General features: G+C 45.8%; 1 protein-coding gene and 1 non-coding gene across 13 annotated transcripts in view; one reads left to right on the top strand and one right to left on the bottom strand.

Annotated features, from left to right (window-relative positions):
• Positions 1-1,700: 1,700 nt before the first annotated feature.
• The window catches only part of Insc (INSC, spindle orientation adaptor protein), a 107,552-nt gene continuing 84,307 nt past the window's right edge, over positions 1,701-24,945 (bottom strand). For 7 of the 12 annotated variants that reach the window (XM_087658031.1, XM_087658034.1, XM_087658017.1 and 4 more), the window contains 6 exons: positions 21,979-22,150; positions 16,498-16,676; positions 10,163-10,229; positions 7,097-7,252; positions 5,801-5,877; positions 1,701-2,289 (listed from right to left, as the gene is read on the bottom strand). In XM_087658031.1, coding sequence (XP_087514157.1) covers positions 2,161-2,289; positions 5,801-5,877; positions 7,097-7,252; positions 10,163-10,229; positions 16,498-16,676; positions 21,979-22,150 — 780 coding nt within the window. In that variant the 3' untranslated portion in view covers positions 1,701-2,160. 12 annotated transcript variants of the gene reach the window in all.
• Positions 18,955-19,082, top strand: LOC120100423 (small nucleolar RNA SNORA17). Its single transcript, XR_015655956.1, has one exon. It is a non-coding gene; the product is annotated as a small nucleolar RNA SNORA17 (small nucleolar RNA).

The raw sequence follows: 24,945 nt of genomic DNA, 5'->3' as shown, positions 1-24,945 counted from the left end.
AGTTTCTTTATTTCCTCATCTGCAAAGTGACCTTGCCTGTCTAGAAAAGAACTAAATAAATGATATATGGATAAGTATTCATAAATTATTGCAGAAGCTTCAAAGCAAGTGCTTGGACCTGGTAAATGGCATGCAAGTGTCCCACTATTCCCACTGTCACTCTAGGGGTCTTTGGAGCGACAATAACTCTGGCAATAGAGGTTGTCACAGTCATATTCCAGCATAACTTACAAGCTACTGACCTCAGCCAAGTGAGCCAGTAATATGATCATGTATAATAATATGTCCACGAACAGTGATGAACGGCCATGTGATTATTGTGAGGAATAAAAGATGTTAGGTCCTTGGCCCACGACCTGAAGCATTATATTAACTCATTTATATTAGTAATTGGGTGTTTGAGAAATCTTTCTTGAACTTCATAAAATCATTATCATGGGGCAGGCGAGATGGCTCAGAGGGTAAAGGAATTTACCACGGAACCTGAGGAGCTGAGTTGCAGCCCCAGGACCCATATGGTATAATATTATAAACAACTTCCACAAGTTATCCTTTGACCACACACACACACACACACATACACACACACACACACACATACACACAATCATATTACAACACAATGATATCTTAACTTTCAGGTCTCACAAATTTATAATACTATGAGCAGTAACATTAAAAGAGTAGCTGTTGGAAGAAGTTGGGAGGCTTATCCCTGTGGTGTGGATGTTGTCACCATGATTGGTTTTAATCTGTGAGTATGAGGACCCTGGACACAGAGCTGGTAAGAAATTCTCAGTCTCAAAGAAAGGCCATCCAGAGACTGCCTCACCTGGGGATCCATCCCACATACAGAGACCAAACCCAGACACTATTGCAGATGCCAAGAAGTGCTTGCTGACAGGAGCCTGATATAGCTGTCTCCTGAAAGGCTCTGCCAGAGCCTCACAAATACAGGTGTGGATGCTGGCAGTCAATCATTGGTCTGAGCACAGGGACTCCAATGGAGGAGGTAGGGAAAGGACTAAAGGAGCTGAAGGGTTTTGTAACCCCATAGGAAGAACAGCAATATCCACCAACAAGACCCCACCAGAGCTCCCAGGGACTAAACCACTAACCAAAGAGTACACATGGAGGGACCCATGGCTCCAGATGCATATATAGCAGAGGATGACCTTGTTGGACATCAATAAGAGAAGAAGCCCTTGGTCCTGTGAAGGCTCAATGCCCCAGTGTAGGGGAATGACTGGACAGTGAGGTGGGAGTGGGTGGGTGGATGGCGTAGCACCCTCATAGAAGCAGGGGAAGGGAGGATGGGATAGGGAGTTTGAGGAGGGAAAACCGGGAAAGGGGCTAACTTTTGAAATGTAAATAAATAAAATATCCAAATTAAAAAAAGAAAAAGAAATCCTCAGTCTTGGGCTACTTAGGCACCACTGCCTCCCCAGCAGCCTCCTGTTGGAGGACTTATGTGCTGTGTCTCAGTTTAGGACACTCATCACCAGAAGGTGTGGGTTTCCTGGGGCAAGGGGAAGCAAGGGAAACTGAGTTTGGGCACATTCACAAACACATTTTAAATGTCCTTATAAAAACAAGACAACTCTCTCTGTACTTTAAACAGATGGAGACATGCCTTTGGCATGAACCATGAGAAGCAAAAACTGAGTTTAAAGACACAATTCAAGCAGAAAATAAGGACATATTTTCATGATTCCATTTATTAAAGAAAAACATTTCCTTACAGTATGTCTTTTCAACTGCATAATTCACTTTAAATTTCTGAAAAGAGTAAAACTAACTTTTAAAAAATGCTGGGCAGTTAAAATGCCCTGGTTCAAAGTTGAGCTGTTTTGTTTTGTGTTTTTAAATAGGCAAGAATATATTCAAGAGAAAGGAAGCATTAGAAAGGGGAGTCACCTGTGACAACCTGTCATGTTAGCCTTGACACAATTCAACCTCTGTACCTACACAGCCACAGAAGAGAGAGAGAGAGAGAGAGAGAGAGAGAGAGAGAGAGAGAGAGAGAGTATGCCTGAGGACCCGCTACTCACTGATGATTTCCCTTTCTATTTCATGTAAAAAAATAAATTATGTATAAATAGGGAGCTGAGGAGGGCTAGCATGTTGAGTGCGCACAGTGTGTATCCTCTCCCATGCTCACTAAACAAAACTCTCCTCCATATTGCTACACAGCAAGAAGGAATCCACAAGCCGAGGCTGGACCAGCTGCTGGAAGTCAGAGTCCTGAAGGCCTTCGGGGCAGACCCCAGCCAAGCGACGCAAGGCAGCCTGGGAGAGAAGAGAAGACACTGTCAGACTGTGCCCCATGTAGGTATGTGCTTCCTTCAGCTGACTTGGGAGATACATTTGAGAAATGTCATGCACTAACCAGGCAATTTGATCTGATTACCTGACACTTGTCCCATGATACTTTTTAAAAATCACTCTGGGAAACTATTCATTTTAAAGATCTATTTTTAAGTATCTAGTCAAGTAATGATGTATGTAAGTTCAAAATGTGTTCCACCCAGAGACTGGGACTTCCAGAAGCACCCATGAACTCAAATTATTGCTCTAAATGCTGTGAGTAACTTACAGAAACAAGGGTTATTCACTTACCCAAAACTGCAGCAAGTTCCTCACAGAGCACTGGAAGACGGGAAGGAAAGAGAAAGGAAGTGGGAAACTTGGGGAGTCAAGGCAGATAAGGATGCTGGGACTGAGAAATCCAAGTCAAAAGAGGGAATGCTGGAGAAAGGCGGTGACAGCACAATGAGACAGTTCGCCTGATCACCCCACTGAGCACCGGGCTCACCTCTACTCCTGGGCGGGAGCCTTGGTCACACATTTGCCTATGATATGTCCCTCCTGTTCTTTCCCAGTCAGAAGTAGTCACCTATTGTCACCACCCCAGCAAAACCATCTTTGGTTACCCTCTCCCCATACACCTTCCCCAAGCCTTGTTCTCAAGGCAGTCATCCCTGGATCTCACTCTTGGATACTCAAGTAGTAAATGAAGACAGTTGCCCACTGCCAGCAACTATGGAAAAATCAATCTGTTTGCTAGAGGCAATCTGTACTATCACTTTTCTCAACTCATGAGATAATAACTGAATTGTCCTCCCTCCACCAGAGGGCAGCCTTTAGGTCAGAAAGACAGCTTGGGAACAGAAAAGAGGCTCCCAACTCCACCTGCCTAGCAGACTCCATGCATCTCTCACCTTGCTGCCCAGAGGCCTGCACCCAATTTTGGAGCCTTTAATGAACTAAGCAATGACATCCACCAGCATCAGTGACTGCGGATGTGGGGTCAACCAACTGCAGTCAGTAGACAATAAAGATGAGCTAAACTCAAGGTCATGTAAAAATCCAAAGGTCAATACAAAGGTTTTTCCCCTTAGAACATTCTAGACTCTGGGGAGAGATGTAACTCCTCCTCCAAGTCAAAATAGGGAAACCAGTGCTTTGAGAGAGTGGAAAAGAAAGATGGCTAGAAACAAGAGGGCCTGTTCAAAAGGCCCAAGACTCAGCGAATTTCAAGAGTCTACATCATGAGTGATACAGATTATATCAAAAGACAAGCAGGGAAAATAAGGTTATGCACTGTATATTTCCTGTTTTTGTAGCACAGAGGGATCCTGGGAAATGTCATCAGATGGGGATTTAGATCTGAATCTCCAGGACTGAACAACAGAGTTGTTTGTAAAGATGGTGTCTGTTTGGGGTGTGGGTCAAGACAGTGCTACCAGACAGAGTTGTACAAGACTTGGAAACAGTAGGTCAGGCCTAGTGCCAGGACAGAAAGTCAGTAAGAAGGTCAGTAAGTGGATGGTATGTGGAGAAACTAGTGAAGAACATTGGAAAATTCAGGCATGTCTGATAAAAACATCATGAGTCGAACTCTCAAAGGAGCGTGCACTCAGCACCCACATGGGGAATGGGTTAGAAAGGGACCCCCCTCCATATTCAGCCACTTGTCCACAAGACAGTGTAGTCCCTTTCCAGCTGAAAGTCCTTGGAGAGATTAAAGATAGAGCCAAACCTCTATGTACTCTTTCAAGAAACAGTAAAAAGCCAGTAGTAATAGCAAGAAGCCCTCACAACGGAGGCAGCCTATAGAGTCCCAAGTGTTCCCTACGTCCTTAACTTTAGCTATCAGGCCCTTTAGTCTGGCAGTCTGCTTCACAGAGTGGTGAAGACGAGGGAGTTGGGACCAATGATGATGTGTTTGTCAGCTACAAATTTCTCCTCATTTTGTTTGATAGAAAAATAGACCCAAGAAGGCCTGTGAACTTGGGGGAGAAAGGTTTTATCTCTCTCTTTTTTTAAGCTTACTAGTTCTTCTCCAAACAGCATCTCCCTTGTTTGTCAATGTTGTAACGAATAGGATCTGATGTCTGACATTGCTCTTCAACAGAAATCACAGACATTCTTGATATTGAAGGTGTCTCCAAATAGTATTTACTACCATGAACAAGCACATTTTATTATTCTATGTGCATAAGTATAGGATAGTTTCAACATAATTGGTGCCCTTTTAAAACTCCATATTAATTTTCTATGCACTTAAAAATTACTCAAAGATGGGAGGAAAACTTATTAGGAACAAGGAATCCAGAGTGGATGGTGGGATAAAAGGGGTTAGTGGGGGTGAATCTGCTTGAAATACACTACATAGATGTGTAAAATTGTGGACAAAGGATTCATAGAAAAGATTAAAAATCTTCCCCAGACTTCCAAAGGCACAGTGGAGATAAGAGTGTCCCGAAGGTTCCAGAATAAAAGCAGGAAAGTTTTTTTCCCCAAGTGTCTCCACAACTATATCCTCAGTCTAGAAGAGGAAGTGGCACATAAATTCACTCAGCAAATATTTACCAGATAAGAGTTAGAGCACTTAGATCTACTCAATGACACACAGCTCCCAAGGTACAGGACAGGCCCACTGATGGCAAGGCCAACTGCGTCTACAAATGCACAGTACCCATGTGGAACTCCCAGAAACGAGCTGAGCTCAGTGTAGGAGGGGCCAAGAGGAAGGGTTTGCAGCAGCGACTCAACATGAAGAAACCCTCCACCCGCTGCTTCTCCCACGTGTTCACTGAGGGCCACAGATCTGTCATTCTCTTTTGAAAGCTAATAGCTTCTCCATGAGCCCATACTGTCTGTTCTGCCACTCGGCTCTGTGGATCATCATAGCCCATAGGAAGATAAGTGTGAACAGAGCATGTGCTTGCTGCCCATCAGCAGGTTAGTTCAAGGTGGACCCTAGTCCCCAGAAGTGCGAAGCTCCTAGGATTATACTTGCTTGGGTTCAAGGAGGAGATCTTAGCATCTGGTTGAGTAGCCCTCACGGCCTGTCAGGCCCTCTGCAATCACAGTTACAGCAGAGGGCCGGGCAGAGGTTTCTCCCAGGGAGTAAAAGGAGAAGACTTTCTTATAATTGTTCACATTGGACAGACAGCTGTCTACTTCCTGGCCCCTGTGTTCTGGGACTCCATGATATCAACACTACCACCTAGCAGCCTTCCAGCTCACCTCTCTGGTCTCAATCTGCTGTTCGTAGTCCCTGGAACCTAAAGGGTCACTGGGGTTGTAGGGGTTGGATGGAGGACAGCTTCTCCATCCTCACATGGCCTATGGCTTTCATCACATCAATGGGAGTGAGCATTAGCATTGCCATTTTAATATGAGAAGGGAGAAGATATCAAGGCTTATCCAACTGTGGCAGAACCAGCTGCCCTGGCCTCAGTCTACCTTCCTTAAGGCCCTGTGATGATCTGAAGGCAGGCTGACAACTCACCAGGCAGGCTACCAGGACGGCATCGCTGCTGTTCCTCTCAGAGGGGGATCTGCAGAGCTCAATCAGGCGAGACATACCTGTACAAGACACAAGCAGATCACCACAACTGAGTTAGCCTAGCCAGGTGAGCCAGACTTAAAGGCCAGCTTCACCCACAGTACCTGTCCACAGAGGAGAAGCTGAACAACCTGGAGGAATATTTCCAGGAGACTTTCTACTTCCTACTCAAGGGCAAGAAAAGTAGAGTGTCAAAGTCAAACCCACAAGTGCCAAAGCAATGGCCTGGGCTGATGGTCACCAAACATTGCAGGCGCATTGCCCAGTTTCTCTGAGCAAAGCCTTTGTAATACACGCTTCCTGTTTCACAAGAGCAGTGTTTAACATTCATGCCTTTCCACTGGGAGACCCCAGCTACAGTGCCCCAATTGGCTAGGTCAGTCAGAAAATATATTTTAGCTAGAAGTATAGAAAACTATAGACCCCAATAACATTTCCAAGAGATTTATGAGAAAATGATGCCACAAGCCACAAAGATATGTGACCTTCTAAAACATTCATCAACCCATGCAGATAAGCAGGGCCTGCTCTGTCTACCAGATATGCTTTGAGCATCAGTCTCCCAATTCTTTCCTGCAGACCATTTTCCTGTAACCACTCAGGGCAAGTGCTGAAGGCACCTGTAGGGCAGTGGTTCTCATCCTTTCTAGTGCTGTGACTTTTAACACAGTTCCTTGTGTAGTGGTGACCCCTACTAATAAAACTATTTCATTGCTGCTTCGCAACTGTAATTTTGCTGTGCTGTAACATAAATATCCCTCATGCAGGGTGTCCACAGGTTGAGGACCATGCTCTAGAGCTTTGCATAGAGTAGAGGTTCTGGGAATATTCAGGTAAATAGGAGGCTAACAACAATAGATAGAATTCCTGGATATTCTGATCATAAGTAAGTGAAGTAGTGAATAGATAAATAACATAGTCAATGAATTACTGAGAGAATAAACCTATGAATGAAGGAGTAAAAAAGTGAATAAAAGAATAAACGGTTAAGTGAAGGGAGTAATCGGGTTCTGAATGACAGGAGTCTGCAGGTGAGTGGCTATTTTGGCCAACGTTTATCTCTCGTTACAATTTGGACAAGGAGCTATGCCCAGGGTTTCTACGCCAGCATCTCCCAGCACATAAAGAATGGGGCTGACCCTGGTTAGTCCTAATACTCTGCACTCTGACAGCACCATGAGATCACCATTACCATCCCAAACTTCCTATTCCATTCCAGCCACAGCCAACACCACTCACAGCTGAGCCGCACAGCCTCCCGGGCCACATCTGGGTCTCGGCAGAGGCGGGCCAGGGTCACTGCAGCTTTCTGCTGTACTCTCTCACAGGCTGCCACTTCAGCAGGCGTCCCAGACCTTGGCTTCTCCGACAGCATGCCCATGATGAGCTGGACACCTGGGCGAGAAGCAAAAGACAGACAGTTTGGACAGTTTAGACTCACTCCCAGTGTAGAGCTTTCTTAGTGGAGCTAGCTAGAGGATGGATGCAGGCCTCAAGCAAAGGCTTGGGGTAGGAGAATCTCAAACAGAGGTGCCAATTGGATATGGTTACCTCTTGCCTTTCCCCCTTCATAGGGATAAGCCTGATTCTAGGCACCAAGTCACTAAACTGGAAAGAAACTTCTAGAAAGACAGCTCCACATTTTGAAACACCATTATTGACTTTATGGTGTGTCTCACACTGTGTAATATTCACAGTAAATAAACAGTCCTCTCAAACATCCCAGCAGGGCCCAGCAGCCTCACGGGCATGACCATGGTAATTCTACTCTAATGTCAGAATAGGGCAAGCCTCTTGCCCAAAGCATGGGGAGGATGCTGGGTGGAACTGAGATGACTGGCCCTTGTCACCTGGTGGGGCTGCATCTGAGACAGGTCAGAGGTGCTGAGTCCCATAGAAGGAGGTGTCTTGGGTTTAGGCTAGAGAATCACTATAGCAAATGCAATCAAAGGGGGAGTGCCAGATTGGGGTTCTGTTTAATCACTCAGGGGTCTCCTATCTCCTCCCCAAACAAGATCTGTCTCCTGATTGTTCTATAAAGCACACGCACACACACACACACACACACACACACACACACACACACACACACACACACGTGCATGCGCTATCAGCCTGCCTTTGCTTACTCTTTCTGTAGGGAATGGCCCTTTCCCTCTTGTTCTCATATGCCTTCTATCCTACAGGTTCACAGCAGAAGCCTGTCTCCTGTGTAAGCTGCTACCCACCCCCAGCATCCTAGTCCCAGTCAGCCAGCTAAGAACTTAAACTTGACATGATCTAAAGATAGGCTCTACTTCATGCTGTTGCTTCAGGAATTATGTTGTATGTGAGCTGATGATTTCCATAAAAATTTAGATTTCTGATTTCTAACATCTACCTTCTGAATTGATAGTAGTAACTCTGCATATCTCTCTACATGGCTAGAAGCTTGTCATTGTTTGTTTGTTTGTTTGTTTGTTTCTAGCTAGTTTTGTAGTAAGATGGGGACATGCTATGTATTTCGGGCTCCCTTGGAACTGACTACAGAGCTGAGGCTGTCCTGGAACTCAAAACCCTCCTACTGTAGCCTCCTGAATGCTGAGGTTAGAAGCATGCACCTACACGCCTGTCTTAAGTTTACTCTTATCAATGAGATTGGTCTAATCCTTGTCCACTTCATCCATTTCATTATGTGTCTGGATCCTGCAGGCATCTATGGTTACCACCTGTGACGTAGTAATGGGCTTTCAAAGTCAGACTATTCAACAGGGTTTTTCCTTATAGAGACCTAGGAGGCTCCTGGCTTTTAGTGGCCTCTGGATACATCACTATCATTCGGATCTAAAAGTCCTGCCTTCCTCAAACTCTCCGCATGAAGTCCTGTGAGACTCACACTGTTTCCTGAAAGAGAAGGTAGGCCTGGTGCAGGGCTAGTCCTGGGTACAGACACTCTGCTGACACTCCTCAGGGTCGTCCTCACTCACTCCTGAGAGCAAGCATTGCCATTCACACTCTTCAGAGGGAAAAGAGAGAGCCCATATTGTTTGTAGATAACAGAGCCAGAATTCAAGCTCACCAAGTATGGCTCCAATGTTCAAGCTCTGCTACCCTCCTTCCTCCCTCTGTGACTGTACTGTTTTAGATGGCCTATCTTATACATCAACACTTCAGTCCAGGCAGGCCCTCCTTCTGGTCAGGGAAAGCCTTTTGGAAAAATGTGGGACCCTATTAAACTCCACGTCCTTGGTGTCCACCACAATGCCAGGCACACAGTAGGTTTCTGCCCCTGTAGACTCAGTGAGTCAGTCAACAGTTCTTCGTAAGCCACAAAGCACTCTCCAGATGGCAGCTATCCCAAACTCAAAGGCACAGGCAAGTGGCAGCCTGCTGTCATTGGCCACTTGAGCCAAGACTCCAAGTGCCTAAGGAGAGTACAAGTGACACCAGGCAGCCTCTCCTCTTGGCCTCAGCTGGCTCAGCACATTTCTCATTATTAGCTCAATCACATGAAATTAACACAAAATGGTGTGTTTCAATTAGTCTTGGGGAACTGGGAAGTGTATGTTTGTTCAGACAGCAGGGCAGCCTGGGGGAAGGGACTTTCAGGAGAGCAGAGGTACCCAGCCTCCCAGCTCACTCTCTCATTAGTGCTCTCTCCAACTGCTTGCTAATTGCTCCCTTATTCCTCAGTCACAGGAAGCCCTGGCCAGCCTAGCTCTGTTCCCAGCAGCAAGGCATCCAGCAACCTTGTCTTTTGACAGAGACTGCTTACAACAGCCTTCAGGCCGACAAGCCCAGTTCCACCTTCCCTTGATCAGGAATACACAAGGTGGAACAAGAGAAGGCCAGTTGTAAGGGAGAGGAGCAGAGGCAACCCTGCTGCCCTTTCTTCCGCCCCCACCCCTTCCCACACATTAGCTTCTCATAGAGTCCAAATGCAATAAGGCAGTTAAATAGCAATGTCTCCCCACTTTGGGACAACCTTACTTCCTTCCCTGTTTTATTGTCCCCATGCCACTATCCCTACCTGGCACTATCGTCTATGTTTTCTATCTCCCACTAGAATTTAAGCCTGTGAAGGCAAATACGCATTTCACTTTTGACTAGGTTATACACAGAATTCTCTCTCTCTCTCTCTCTCTCTCTCTCTCTCTCTCTCTCTCTCTCTCTGTGCATGTGTGTGTGTGTGTGTATGTGTGTGTGTGTGTCAATGCTCATACAGATATACAAACATATGTGTATTTATATATCTACACATGTGATTTATACAAGCCCAAAGGCTTATACTCTGACAATCCACATGGTATCTATCCCCAGACCTACCATTCTCCTGAATGATGTCAGAGGCACACTGCTCCAGCACAGACATGTTTGCCAAGATGGTCACAATCTGGGAAATGGAAATGAGAAATTTTAAAACAAACATGTATGATCCCCATGGTACTCTCTGCGGGTAGGTCATCTGGGGGCTGCAGAGCTTCCGTCCAGCCTGGCTCCTTCCTATCCTTCTGCCTATCCTTCCAAGGCACTGTCTTCTATTCTCATGGGCTCCTGCCTCCCAGATGTAAGCTCCAGTGACTGATGCCCATTAATCAGTGGATGGTTCTGGGACAGTCATCTGAGGTTCCAGTAGAGATCAGACTCACTGGATAAAGCTGAGGTCTAGTTTTTTTAATGCAGGGACCCTCAGTCTAACCCCTATGACTTCAGACCCCTTTCTTCTGTTCTGGCTTTGCCTCTTGACTCTTTCACCTTTGATTGGGTTCCCCAGTGTCAATTTCATTTCCTGATACTGACCCTCTACCTGAAATGAATTAAGGCTAAACTCAAGTCAGAGGGCATGCTGATGAGAACGTTCAGTTTAGCCACACTTTTCAAGACTCTGGTCTACAAGCCTCACAGATCACCACTGACCCTGACAGTGACACTGTCATTAATGATAGAACACTGACATTCCATGGACCTCCAGCCTTAGTTACAGTCTCCTGATCTGTGACACTTTCCAGTCCCACAGCATGATCAATGGGTCTCAGTGAACTCATAGCAAATAAGTAGATAAGTAAATAAATAAATAAAGTGCATTATGGAATTTTCAACAAGAGACACAGACTGTAAATGGGGTCAAAAAGATAGATAGATAGATAGATAGATAGATAGATAGATAGATAGATAGATAGATAGTCAGCCAGTCAAGGATGGGAGTATGGTGCTGCGAACAGAGATGGCTCATGGCACTGTTCCTAAAAGAAACCACACAGTTGCAAATGTGCCTCTCTCTGCAGATACAGACAGTATGCACTGATGGTGATTGAAATAAATAGAAAGATCTAAAGTATTCCTCTCCACTGTGAGCCCACTCCCCAGAGAGCTTCTTCATAAGCTGGTGAGATGGTCTAACCAGGAACCATGTTCTGCCCTGAGATGGCAAGTGATTGTCTGCAGAGGACAGCACAGGAAGCTTCAGGCCTGAGGATGGATGCTAGCACAGTATTTGCCAGGAAAGAGCATTAGATGGATTTTAACTAGTTTAATTTTAGCTTATCACTCTCCTTAATAAAACATCTGAAAGCTCTGAAACAGGAAAAAGAAAGTGTTGTCACACCCATAGGATATCTATCCTTCCACCCACTCAAGACAAATGTTGGCTGTGGAAACAATATCTCTGGGCCTCAGCCTCTTCCCACTGACCTGATCAGGGACTAGATGGGTAAGTAAAAACTGGAGTGAGACATTGGAGGAAGGCAAGAAAGCCCCTCAAAAAGAAAACATTATTCTGAAGTCAACTGCCATGCCCAGTGTTTCACTAGAGGAGTGATAGGTATATATTGGAAGTTCTTTTTCTCCTCCTTTAGGATAGGGAGGATTTGTAGGTTCAGAGGAAAAAGTTAGAGAGAAGAGATGGAATATAGATGCAGCCCTCAAATGAAAATTCCCCAAGAGCAATAAAGTGCAGTCATAAGAGAGACATACAGGGCTGTCTGTCAGACTACAGTGTACTCCAGTGTCTCTGGGCAGCCAGTAATAGCATAAACAGAGCCTGTTCCCACCCTACAGGGGCTCCCATGCCCCTCCTATCACCAGACAAGCATTTCTATATACAGACTCTTGTTTGACCCGTACATTCATGAAGGAAGGAAGGAAGAGACGGAAAGAGGAAGAGAGGAAGGAAGATAAAACCTTTGTCTGCAGCAAGGGTTCATTATATGGCAATCATTAGCTGAGTCACAGGCATCAGGTAGGTCTTTGTGTTGGACTAATTTAGATCCTGTTAATGAAAATTACTTCCTCCTTACAGAGTCTGTACCCCATGTGGTTTTCTGAGGTGCAGATGAAGTAGTCAATTAAACACAATTTGAATAAATGCCAATTATACCCTGCTTGGAGTCTCCCATTTGAAACACACTTGTATGCACTGTGGTGGAGAGGGAAAAGAAGCCAATGTTTTCACCTAGCAGTTAGCCTCCCAACTGGGGTTTTAAGGACAACTGGTTTACCTGGCTAGAAGCAACCAAGCAATGCTGTGAGGATACAGGAATGCAGGAGCAAGGTTCATGGTTTCTCTTGGCCCAGGGTTATTCAATTTGTGTAAAATTAAGGCCTGTTTTTTTCTGACCCTCCTGTAGTTACCTGGTGAGCACAGAGAACACTGGCCTCAAGAAATACCTTGGATGAGATGTAGTGTAGGCTCATGTCCTGGTTCAATCTCTTGTTACCCACATGATTCTAGGAATACTACCCAGCCTTCTGTGCTTGGTTAATGAAAGGGTATATATTTCTTATTGCTGCTATAACAGATTGCTGAAAACTTAGTAGTTTAAAATAAAACAACTTTATTATCTTACAATGCTACAGGTCTGGGGTCCTAAGTAGATCATATTATTCTCTCTCTATCTGTCTCTCTGTCTCTCTCTCTCTCGCATACACACACACACACACACACACACACACACACACACACACACACACACACACACACAAATGGTAAGCCTAGATTTCTCTGTGGGAAAACCAAATAAACTGTAATCTGTGTGACATGGACTTGCCCCTTCACCCTGGCTCGTTTCTCTCTCAACTGGACACTGTGGGACTGGAGAAATGATTTAGTGCTGCCAGGGCTTGGACTCCAGCATCCAAATAACAAGTTGAGAAAGCCCCAGGTTAAAGGAGAGACCTTGCCTCAAAAGAAATAGATGGGAAGCTATCGGGGATGCCTGACATTCTCTTCTAGATTCTGCAATTGCTGATAGGTACATGCTTCTACACATACTTGTCCATACCCCTACCTCTTTAAATAAATGAATAAATAAATCAGTAAATAAATAATTCTTTTTAATGGCTTTGCATTTTATATATCTTGGAGAACCTTCAATTTGGGAGCTGCATTTTAACCAAACTTTTCTAACCCTTTCTACTCAGCCCACAAACATTCATTATCCTAAAATGAGAGAAAAAGAATTTTCAATAATGAAACCTGAGCCATTTTCTCTGACCCTGCTCCTCTCCCCTCCTCACATAAAATCATGCCATTACTTTAGACCCACCTGGATAACACTCCTTGGTTAAGAGCCTTAATTAATCACTGTGCAAAATCCCTTTGGCTATGTACAGGAAGTTATTCATCGATCTGGGGTAATAGCAATGGGTACCTCTGTGCAGCATCGCTTGGGATACCACAGGAGATCAAATATAGTCATAAAGCTATCATAAGCATTCAGTGTGTCTTGCCAATGACCTAGAACACTTGTTAAATTAAGCAAACATAACACACTTCTAAGAGGTGGGTCCTAGAAGGACCCAGATCTTGAATGATTTGTTAAAGGAGCACTAGCAAAGTGACAGGCACATTAAGGGGCTGATATGACCAAGAGGCACTAGGAATGAGAGATCCTCTCCAGGGAATAAAAGGTCTCATATTTGGAGGATTCTATGGTGGTTCAAATGGGAGTAGTCCACGTTCCTATATTTGAAGACTTGGTGCCAGTTGCTGGAACTGTTTGATAAGGAGTAGGATGTGTGGCCTGGTTGGAGGAAATATGTCGCTGGGGTGGGCTTTGCAGTTTCAAAAGTCCACCATTCCCATTCAGCTCTCTGCCTCATGTTTGTGGGTTAAAATGTGAGATTTCAGCCACTGCTCCAGCATTATGCCTGCCTGTCTGCTTGTTGCTGTGTTCCTTGACATGATAGTCGTGGGCTCCACCCCTCTGAAACTATAAACCCTGAATAAACTCTTTCTCTTAGAGGTTGCCTTGGTTATGGTGATTTATCACAGCTATAGAAAAGTAACAAACAGAGCCTTCCTGACTAGAAAACAACTAGTGGCTTCTTTGGTAGCCTGAAATGATTTTCATTCGACTTACAAGGGCAGAGGGAAAATTTAAGTAGCTAGTCAATTAACGGAGACCATCAGGGGTTCTGCCATATCACTAGTTCAACAACAAATGTTCTGGTTGGGTAGGATGTGGCTTGGCTGAGACTTCTGACAGCAGCACACAGATAAAAGGCTCATCTTGCACTCCTCCAGAGCAAGTTATCAGGAGATACTTGCTCACAGGCAGACATGAAGACATGGCCCAGGCCGTGTCACATCCCTAGCAGTCTCAGCAGTCACTCTCACCACACCCTGACTCCACCAACATCCCCCCTCACCTGCTGTGCTGTAGGAGAGCACTGAAGATTACAATGCATAAAAGACATGTGAAGTGTATCCAGAACACCCAGCAGAGACAAGTCCTCTGGCCTGACAGACCTTATGACACAGGACAGCTGGATACATCTATCTGTGAATCTTAGTCCTACTCTATGTTGCCCAAGGATTCAGACCCAAAAAAAGCCAATATTCAAAAAAACTGTAAAATTAACATTATTCTTTAATCAGAAGCTGGCCAACCATATCAAGCATCGTTCTGGAATTCTCTCCTGCCCCTGCCTAGACTCTTCCCTATTTTAGGATTTATGTGACCATGTATGTATGCATGTGGAAAACAGAGTTTAATCATTCTCCAGCTGTGTATACTGAATGGGCTGGATGGAGCCTAGGACCTGCTAAGTCAACTAGGATGACTGGCCAGCAAGTTCCATGGACTCACTTGTCTCCTTTCAGCACCAAGACCACAGGCATTTGTTTCCATGCTCAGCCTTTTTTTGGGTTCAACAGATTTGAATCAGGTTCTCTTACTTGGGTAAAGAGCACTTTATCAACTAAAACATCTCTGCAGATCCAGCTTATAACACTTTTCAACCATACATATGTGCCACTGTACCCAGTTCTGGGAGTCAAACTCAAGCCTTTGTGCATGGTAGGCAAGCATTCCACCAACTGAGCTACATCCCCAGACTAGGATCATTTTCCTGGTGCTTAATATCCAGATGTAACCCATAGTATCTTCTTCTAGATTAGCAGACATAGATGGAAGACCCCCAGACCCACGGCTATGTTCATAACTGCCCATACCACAAGGGTGAGCACAGAATGGGCTTTGCCAGTGAGACTTGACTAATTAAGTGGACTTGGCCTGCCTAGATGATAGAGGAGTTCTCGCTGTCCAAACAGAGGTGCGCTAAGTACACTGCCAAGACCAGGAGGCTTTGCACAGCATTGGCGTCACTGGCATGCTCATTACCGGAAACCTCACTGGGCATTTAATTTCTTAAGTATTTCAGGGGGCGGTGAGCACTTCGGAGCCCAATTCATCTTCTTTGTCTTCATTACAGAGAGCCCTCTGATCACCTTAATCCTCCCTCTGCCACAGCAAAGAGCCATTTGTTTCTTTAATGGGTATGCTCTCACTAGCTAAGTGGCTGCTCAGAGCCAGGGCAGAAGGTGAAGCCATCCTGAGGACAGTGGGAGATGTGCCTGGCTCAGACAAGGTGGAAAAAACTCCTGAATCAGATGCAGGGGAGTGTTCATCTGCCTCCTACTTGACCACATTCTCACTGTTTTGAGGTGCCTTTTCCTAAGTGTTGGTAAGACTTCATGCAGGGTGGGGGGCTGCTGCTCCTCATAGGTTAGGGACTCTGCAGAGTCCTGGGACATTCACACAGGAAGCAACATCCCATTATTCTACACACAAGGAGACTGCAGTCTACACACGTTCCCACTCAGTGTGTGTTCAGGGCCATCCACTCACTTTACAGCATCTTTGTGACAGAGTCTACACCAAGAGTCCGCATCCCTAGTTTATTTGATTCCTACCTCAACTCTGCAATTACATATTTTACAAATGAAGGAAGAATTGCCCAAGGTAGCATGATCATTAACAGCAAGGATCTGCTGACCCTGTATCGCCTGTCTCCAAGAAGCTTGTTCTTATTGTCTCTATTAGATCTCATCTGACATGACCAGAGTAAGTCTTGGGTAAGGCACTTGATGGTGAAGGCCCCTGAAATAATGCCTTGTGGGAGAGAGGCTCAACAAGTGGAGGTGTCTAGCTAAAGAAAAAGACCAGGTATATAATGAAGCCCAAGAGAGAGCAGAACCTCCAGTTCTATGCCCATGCAATAGACACTGGGCATTGGCGTCACCTTGCAGTAGCCAATCAAACAGGCAAATACTTAGGCCTTCATGAACAGGATCTCTACCCATTGCTACCCTTACTATCTGTGGGCTTGTCCAGCTCTAAGAAGTAAACTACAAAGTCTGGGCCTTCCTGGGTTCTCACCTGGTCCCGAGTATAAGGTGTGTCTACTCTCTGTTTGTCACCACAGGCTTCCAGAAGGACACGGATTGCATTCAACTGCAGAAGCATCTCACAGGCCATTTTTTCGAAGAAGGTGATATTGGCAAGGGCCGCAGAAGCCAGCAGGAAGACTTCCCCTGATGAGGCCTCTTGGCACAGTTCTGGATAGTGAACAGGAAGAAACAGTTCAAGGTCAAGTGTTTGCACTTGGTCCCCACGATAGCTTTGGGAGACCATGTGGGTGGGAGTCTTGGTACTGTTTTTAGAGATGAATAAATTAGTTACTAGAAAGAGAACTATGTCATATGTATAGGTAGCAGAGCTGGGGTTGGAGCCCTTGTATGTGACTCCTGCTTACCCACGTTGTTTATTGAGTGAATCCTAGGTGCCTAGAGTCATGAGATGGTAAGATGGACCAAACAGGTAACATCCTTGTCCTTGTGATATACACTCTCTATGAGCAGGCAAGAGAAAGGGAACCTTTGAAAGTTGATATAAATAATTGCCAATTTTGATAAATATGAAGAGAAAAGAGACAAATGCTATGGTGGAGAATAAATGGAGACTCATGGGTCACATAGGAGGGGTCTCTAAGAACATGAACTGTAATGGTGAAGCCTTAAGAAAGGAAAAGGAGTCAGTCATGAAAATGTCTGGAGGAAGGACATGCTCTAGATAAGAGAAGTAGTGTATGCAGATGCCATGGGCAGAAAGGAGTTTCCGTCTCTCCCGTGATGAACACTAGGATGCTAAGTTTGCCTGAAGAAAGAGGCTAGGGTTAATGCAGAGATTCTGCCTTCCAGACACCTTTCAGTCTCAGATGGTAAAGTTCATCTGGCTTCAGAAAGTACTACACAAGCTCCTGGGTGCCATGGCTCTCTTCAGTCCTAACAGTAATAACTTAGCACTAAATGAATGTCCCCAGATACCATATGTCATTGTGCTAAGGCCTTTTTGAAGGACAGTGCCCATCCCTCCATTACTTGACACAGTTGTCTTGGCCTCCACAGAACCCATAGTGGATGCCCATCGCAAGAGGCACTGTCCATGGTTCTGCTTATCCCAATGGCACTAACTTCTAAGTCTCAGTTCCAACCAGTCAGGATGTGACAGATTAAGCTCTGTGCCACTTGTAACAAGTGTGTCATTTCTACAGAGTCAGGGGAAGGAAAACCAAGCTCCAGAAAACCAGCAGAGGAAGAAAGGACAGAGACAGAGCTGAGCAAGGCCCTATGATAGTCCATAGCTCAGAGTTCAGACACTGCTGTTGGCACCTCTTGGCATCTTCATGATGTAACCATGGATTCCCCCTAATGTGGGATAGGCAGGACTATCAGTCAAACACCTACAGTCTTCCTTGTGCTGTGCCAGTGCATTGGATCCATCTTTAAGGAAGAAGGGGTTATGTACAGATACAGAAACTGAATCTCACAGGAGCAGCCACAGATATTATTTCTTGATCATTTACTCTGGGCCAGGGACTGCTTTAATTTTCACATCCCCAGTCATTTGATCTTTACAGTAATTCAATTTTATTGTGACTTAATCAATTAAACACCTGATATTTTGACCTGCTGAGATCTTACACCCAGTAAAGAACAAATCTATGTCAACCTGATCACAAAATCTTTGTTCTTTCTATACTTCAGGTTGTCTATTGTTTCAGCTTCTCGACTCATTCTCAGTGATGCCCCCATGGACATAGGTATCTACCTACTGGGGAGTTAATGCCTGCCTCTAAGGTATTGTGTTCCCTGTAGAACACTCCAGATGAGACCACCAAATATCTAGATCTTACCACTCAGGATTAGGATCACAGATTAGCCAAGTAACATCCTCATAGTGGATGCTCCACTCATCCCCTGATGGGAGAAATCATTGGTGGCATTTGACTTTGCCCAAGCTTACATCTCCATACCTGGGCTTTGGTATGAGACCACTCTACCACTAGATTAGTCCCTAGGGGCCAATGGTACCCCTTGCCCTTGTGCACGTGCCATTGATACTGACACATTGATTATTAGCACAGCCATCTAAGTGCCTTTTAATTTTGCTGAACACTTACTTGAACTACAGTCTGAGTCACCTGGGAGGTGTTAGGAAGATTAAATTGAGGATTCCAGTGACTCACTTATAAATGTTTCCAGGGAATGGCAAGAAGTTGGAGGGTTATTTCCCACCAAAGAACAGAGCCCTGGCATCATGCCCAGAAGATACATCCCATCTGCTGACTCTGCGAGTGGGCTGCACAGTGCATCTTCCTGGGGATGGATTAAATAAGATGGCTCTTCTTCTCTGGGGATTAATACAGTCTGGGAAAGAAACAGGAGTGGGTATGTAGTAACAGTGAAAGGTTGATTGGAGTATATACGCTTTGGGTTGTTTATTATTTGGAGAGTGTCTCCAGTTTGGCATTTAGTTCTTATATTAAAATATGTCCCTGCCCCTAGAAATATTGCAGAGGTGGCTGCTGTGTCACATGTGTCAGTAGGTGGCAGAGAGGAGAGGGGCTATGTCTACTCTCAGTGTAGACCTAGGAACATCTGAATGATTAGCAGTCTCACTCACTGAAAAAAAAAGTGAACTGGAGAAGACCACAAGGTGGGGAACATGGGGAGACTAGAAGAATGCTACCTGGGACTGCAGCCTGGGCAGGAATCAACCTGAGACTGGTGCCATGGGGCCTGGATATGAAGCTAGCCTAAAATGACACCAGTCCAGTGTCCTGAGGGGAAGACCATGTCCAAAATGACCCCTGAGTGGTGACCTAATGGGCTAGTGTACCAGAGCACTCTTGAGACACCACCAGACACTCAGAGATCCTGGGTGCCACTAAGAGGAGCAAGTAAGTGGTAGAGAAATGGAAGAGAAAGAGAAACAGAAGGATGTGGGAACAGTGAAGAGAGGCAGAACTGGGGACTTGAGCCTGATGTGAGCAGCTGGTAATGCTGCCAGGGACGGAGGGTGGGTACATCAGCAACAGCAGGGGGCTGTGACCACCAATGGTCAGGCAGAAGTCTCTGGTCTGGGCTGCCATCCATGGATGTGTTGATTTCTGAGGACTGTGCAGAACTGTCCCCACCCCTCACCTGGGCATCATGGGCCCCTGCACATTGTGGGAGCTGTGGGTGAGCCAACCCCCAACCTCAGAGGGTATGAGCATAGAGAACTGGCACTGCAGTGGTATGGATGAGGGAGAGATATCCTGTTCCCCGCACTCCCCTTGCCATCTGTGACAGATGGAATACCTGACGCTGGCGTCATGAGAGCCCTGCCCCTCACCTGCTGCTGTGCTCAGAAAAATGGGCCCTGCACCTCATCTGGGCAAAACAGTAGATCTGACCCTAATGGCAGGGGTGAGGGTGAGCTGACTCCAAGAGTGTGAACATGGGAGAGTTGGTTCTGCTACTTGTCTGTTCTGTGAAGGTATGGGCAAGGAAGAAATGTCTCCCCTCCCCCTTCCCCTTAGCACCTACAGCAGGTGAGAGAGCTGGCCCTAGGGTTATGAGAACAGGAGAGGGGCCCTGCCCCCTGTCTGCTGTGCCGTGGCACAAATGAGAAACACCCTCCATCCCTGGCCACCTACACCAGGTGGGACACCTGGCCCTGTTCCTCACTAACTGCAACACTAAAGAGAATGGGCTCAGGACCTAGCATAAGCAGCAGGGTAGAGCCAGCCCTGGTTGTGGGGATTGCTGGTGAGCAATTCCTGAGAATGGGAGAGCAGGAGCGCTCTCATACTGACTATCTCAGATACCTCTCACACCCAGATCCAGGGCTTTGAGTTGGCCCACTCCAACATCAGTGTACTGCTGGGGTGCATGAAGGGGCCAGTCAGGCAGATCCAAAACTACAGGATCTCCATGACACAGGGCAACAACAGGATATCTGAGAGGATACTCAGTGAGGTTCCAGTATTGATTGTGTAGCAGAAGCCAGAGGCCTCGTACCAGACCAATGAGTCATTGCAATAATTATTTGCAAGCAGAGAAGTATGAACAAAACAGTATACTGTGGAACATACTGTGACACACTACAACCTCTACAACAAGATATTTTTCCCTCTGCTAGTGGGGAGGTTGCAAGGGTGGAGAGTAGGTACAAGGGAGTGGGGGGATGAGTGGAATTGGGCTGCATGATGTGAAATTCACAAAGAGCTAATAGAAGTTTTAAAACAAAAAATATGTCAGCCTTCCCTACAAGGCAATAATCAACTGTGGTCCACCCACGTCTGTCCATATTTGTTCTGTGCACATGCTTGTCAACTTAATGTAGGCTACAGGCATCTTGTTTACTACAGAGTAAGCATGGGCTTTGTGGTCACATGAGCTCCCTCTTGGCAGGGTTCTCTATGGATTGCAACTTTTCCTTGACTTTGAATCAATGTATATGTTGATATACCAGTTTCTCTAAACTTGGCCCATGGGAGACTCAGGCACTGTGACCAGGGTTGACTATAAAGTCCACCTAGCTGATATCTCCAAAATGCTAAGTTCTCTCTCAACAGTACAACCCTAGAACCAGAGGCCCCTTTAGAGATGAGGGTTACAATCCCTATTGTATGTCTGAAGAAAGTTGTCAAGTGAGATTTGCAAGGTGCCCTGGAAAGTGAGTGGTAGAATCCTACATAACCCCACACAGGGTTGCTGGCCAGAAGCTGTTTGTTGATGGATCAGTAGAAAGCCAGAACCCAAGCTTGGTTGTTCCAACTACTGTCTCAGCATCCTACGTTGTCTGTAACTCTAGGCAACAGCAGATACTCCCAACTGTGTGTGACAGCTCCAAGAGCCTGCCCTAATTTTCATTAGGTTTTGATAAGAGAAGGATATAGAGATGGTCAGTAAAAAGGTATGAATGGAAATGGAAACTCAGACCTCATCAGGCAAATTTCCTGAGTATGTTACCCTGATAAATCCTAGTTTCTGCAGTTTGGCCAAGGAAAGGCTAGAGAAAGAGAATATTCTAGATAGTTGACTTTGATTCTCCTGCCAAGCATATATAGGTCAAATAGGAAAACCGAAAAGATTCAATGTGTTCATGACCCCATGATGCAAGGCCAAAAGGTGGCATCTCATTGTGCCAGCTAGTTCTCTCTGTCAAGCCACTTGTGCCAGTTAGTACTGCTACTGTCATTAGATGCCATGACTGAATTTTAGGAATAAAGCCCATTGAAGACAAACTTGGAGTCTATATGTGTCCCTGATTCCTATGTTCTGAACTCCCTCTGAAAGGCCATGTGGTCCCTAAGATTGCAAGCTGATATTAAGGAACTCTTGTATTTCAATCAGAGACTCTTGATCACAGGGCTCCCTAGAGCTGGCTCTGACCCATCAATAATGAGCTCTCAGCTAGTGTGATTGTGAGTTTGAGCAAAGCAGATGGGAAGTCCTCCTGGTCCTTCTTGAAGATAATTGTGTTGAGGTCCTCTCACCTAGGTATCCCGCCCAACCCAGGGTAACTCACTGATTAGGGCTGTCACAATCTCCTCCATGTTCTCCAGAAAGCTAGTGAGGTGCTGGGTGAAAGACAGATGTGGAGAGGTAACCTGGGCTACCACGGCTGCAGCCTCAGCTCGAGTGGCCTCTGAGTGGCTATCATCAGTCAAGATGTCCGTCAAGCACAGGATACCATCCACCTGCAGACACAGAGAAAGAACTTCCTAGTGTACCTTGAAAGGGAGAATATTACTGCATGTGACAGTCAATGAGTCAGAACCAACTCCTCTCACCCTTCTGAGAAGAGCTCAGACACCTTGTGGAATCAGAAAAAACCTGAGAAGGAGCTCCTGACCCAAAGTTGTCTCTGCTTTGAGCTCATGAAAGATAAGTGACCCACTGTAGTCTTCTTAGATAGCAGACAGCAAGCCAAGTGTCTAGGGGCTGACCATGGCCAGGTATCACTGCAAACTGCAATAGAAACAATGGTTATTTGGTGACTTTTTAACCTTGAGCTCCAAGCTAGGCTCCATCTTTTATGCTGTGTGACTTCATATCCCTGATGCTATTCCCTCAGACACCCCAGGAGGTCAGCAGATGGTAAAAATAGTTGATGCTTTATCCAGAACCGAGTGTAGGAAGTGTGGGCTCCCTCCTCTAATTGCCGTCTTTGACAGCACGCTGCGCTCACTGCCCTCCTTCCCACCTCTGGTGCTCCACTAGGCTTCCCGTAGAAAGAGTGCACTGCTTCCATGGAACCCTTGCTCTCTGTCCAATCAGAGAAGTACAGATCTTCTTGGAAACATAAGCCAAAAAAGAGTTTCCCAGCCCTACCACAGCCAGGCCTGCTCTTGGCACAGTAACGGGAGCCACTTCTAGAGTACCTGTAGTGTGCCAGGTTCCACACTTAGTAGAATGTCCACGCCATTTTATCCCTCTGTAAAATATTCCCGTGTCACAGAAAGAAGAACTTACAAAAGATTGTTCACACGCCCTGGATTTTTAACCTTCAGACTCATGGATTTGGGACTGAATGGCTTGCTCTTCAACACCTGGGTTCTGAATAAAACTTCTTCCTGAAAGGTCACACCTGAGCTTAAAACGCAGCCTCCATCAGGAGTCAGTGGGTGGGCTTTAGAGGAAGGGGACAGGATCTTGCCACAGTTTACCTGAAGCTCCTCCAGGAGCTAAGCTGCTAGGAGGTTGAGGACCAGCACTGGAGGTGAGGAGGAGGCAAAGGATGAACAAGGAGGTGCCCTGACTGATTCTCCCCATTTACTATTGACTTAAGCCTCCTGTCTCTGCATCCCTACTTCTTGCTACTAGCTCTAGTGGCCCCCCAGAGCTTGCCTGTCGTTTGATGAATCACCTTTACCTCCACCCCCAGTCCTGCACCTCCTCTTAAATGGCCCTTGGGATCTGAGAGGTCCATTAGCTGTGAAAGCCATTGGCAGTTTCAGACTCAAAGGAGACAAATGTGGAAACAAGAGCCCAGGGAACAGTCCACAGTAAAACCCACCTGGAGGTGCTTAATAAAAGGAACAAACAGTAGTCAGCTGCCCCCGGCAGGACTGGACTCAGGCCAGGTATTTTATTAATAGGCCCTTGGAGAGGTCTGTTTGAGCCCACAGGGCAGCTGCAGGCCTAGAAACAGGAAGCAGCTCTGTTGCCAGCATAAGAAGCCTCTCAATTGACTGGCTTTCCTCCTTCGAGCATCAATCAAGAGTGTTGCTAAGAAGCTCCTGGGGTCTCTAATGGGACAATATCTCCATCGATCCAGTGCCCTCAAACTTGTCTTGACTGTAGTTACTGCTGCTACCCTGGTCTCTAACCCAGTTGAAACAGCAGTCAGACTCAACCCAGTATGCCACCCTGATGCTCAAGCAAATCTGAGTTGGTGGTCCCAGGACCCAGTGAAACTCAGTGCCCAAATAAGAACCCCTCTCCCGGAGCCAGGAGTAAGTCTGTGGCCTGATAAATACAGACCAAGTCCCAAGCCTTGTGCTTCGGGAACACTGACCCAGAAGAAAGTGCCCCTTTGGTGAAGGAAATTATTCTCATCACAGATTACCATCATGCAAAGCGATTTACCAAAGGATACTCTACTTCCCCAGGAAGCTACCCTTGACTTAACACACCCACAATCTAGCTTGGGAAGATGGCTCACTCTGGCTTCCATGCTCAAGTGCTTCTGATATCTTCATCATATTTTAATGGTGAAAGAACATTGTTTCTCCAAGTGGGATTGTGGCAGCATCAAATTAACTGTGGATTACTTAAAAGAGAACCTCTGAGCTATCCTACCAGATTCATGGACAGGCCAGGAATCTCCTTGGTAAAAGGTGCAACAGAACTTTTGTACTACTCCAGCATTAGCCATACACAATGGTGTGATTCTCTGATCCTATGTGTGCCTGAACCCCTGTTCACTTGGTTCACTTGGGTTGCCTAATGCCTGAGATATACTGGGATTTCAGGAGATGGGAAATAAATGGAGTAACATTTGGCCTAAAACTTGAGGACACATTGTAGATTAATATAAGTAGAAGAATGGCATTCTATACAGGAAGAGGCCGTGAGCAAAGACCCAAGAAGGACAGCATTAGAACAGAAGCCAATTCAACATCAGTTCTACAGATTCTTGACCCCAGGTGATGTGGAGCCTGATGCTCTTGTGGCTCCTAGATTTCCCAGAGGACCTGTGGGCCCCTGTACATTCAAATGATGAACTGCCCATTGTCTGCCTTCTCTGGTATGATGAGTATGCTTCAGTTGGCCTCTGATTGACTACTAATTATAAAATATTTCATTTCTTCCACATGAATCACATGAAGAGGACACTGGAACCCTGGCTTTTCCTCATTCTTTACCAGCCAGCTGCCATAAGGTGAACAGGCCTCCTCTGTAACATGCTTCCATGATTCACTGTGCTGCCATGAGCCCAAAGCAAAGAGGCTATCAGGGCCACTAAAACCAGGAGCCCAGACAGACCATC

This window comes from Rattus norvegicus, chromosome 1, assembly GCF_021556685.1.
Source record: "Rattus norvegicus strain SHRSP/BbbUtx chromosome 1, alternate assembly SHRSP_T2T, whole genome shotgun sequence".
Lineage (NCBI taxonomy): Eukaryota > Metazoa > Chordata > Mammalia > Rodentia > Muridae > Rattus > Rattus norvegicus.
This window is presented reverse-complemented; position numbering and strand designations above follow the sequence as displayed.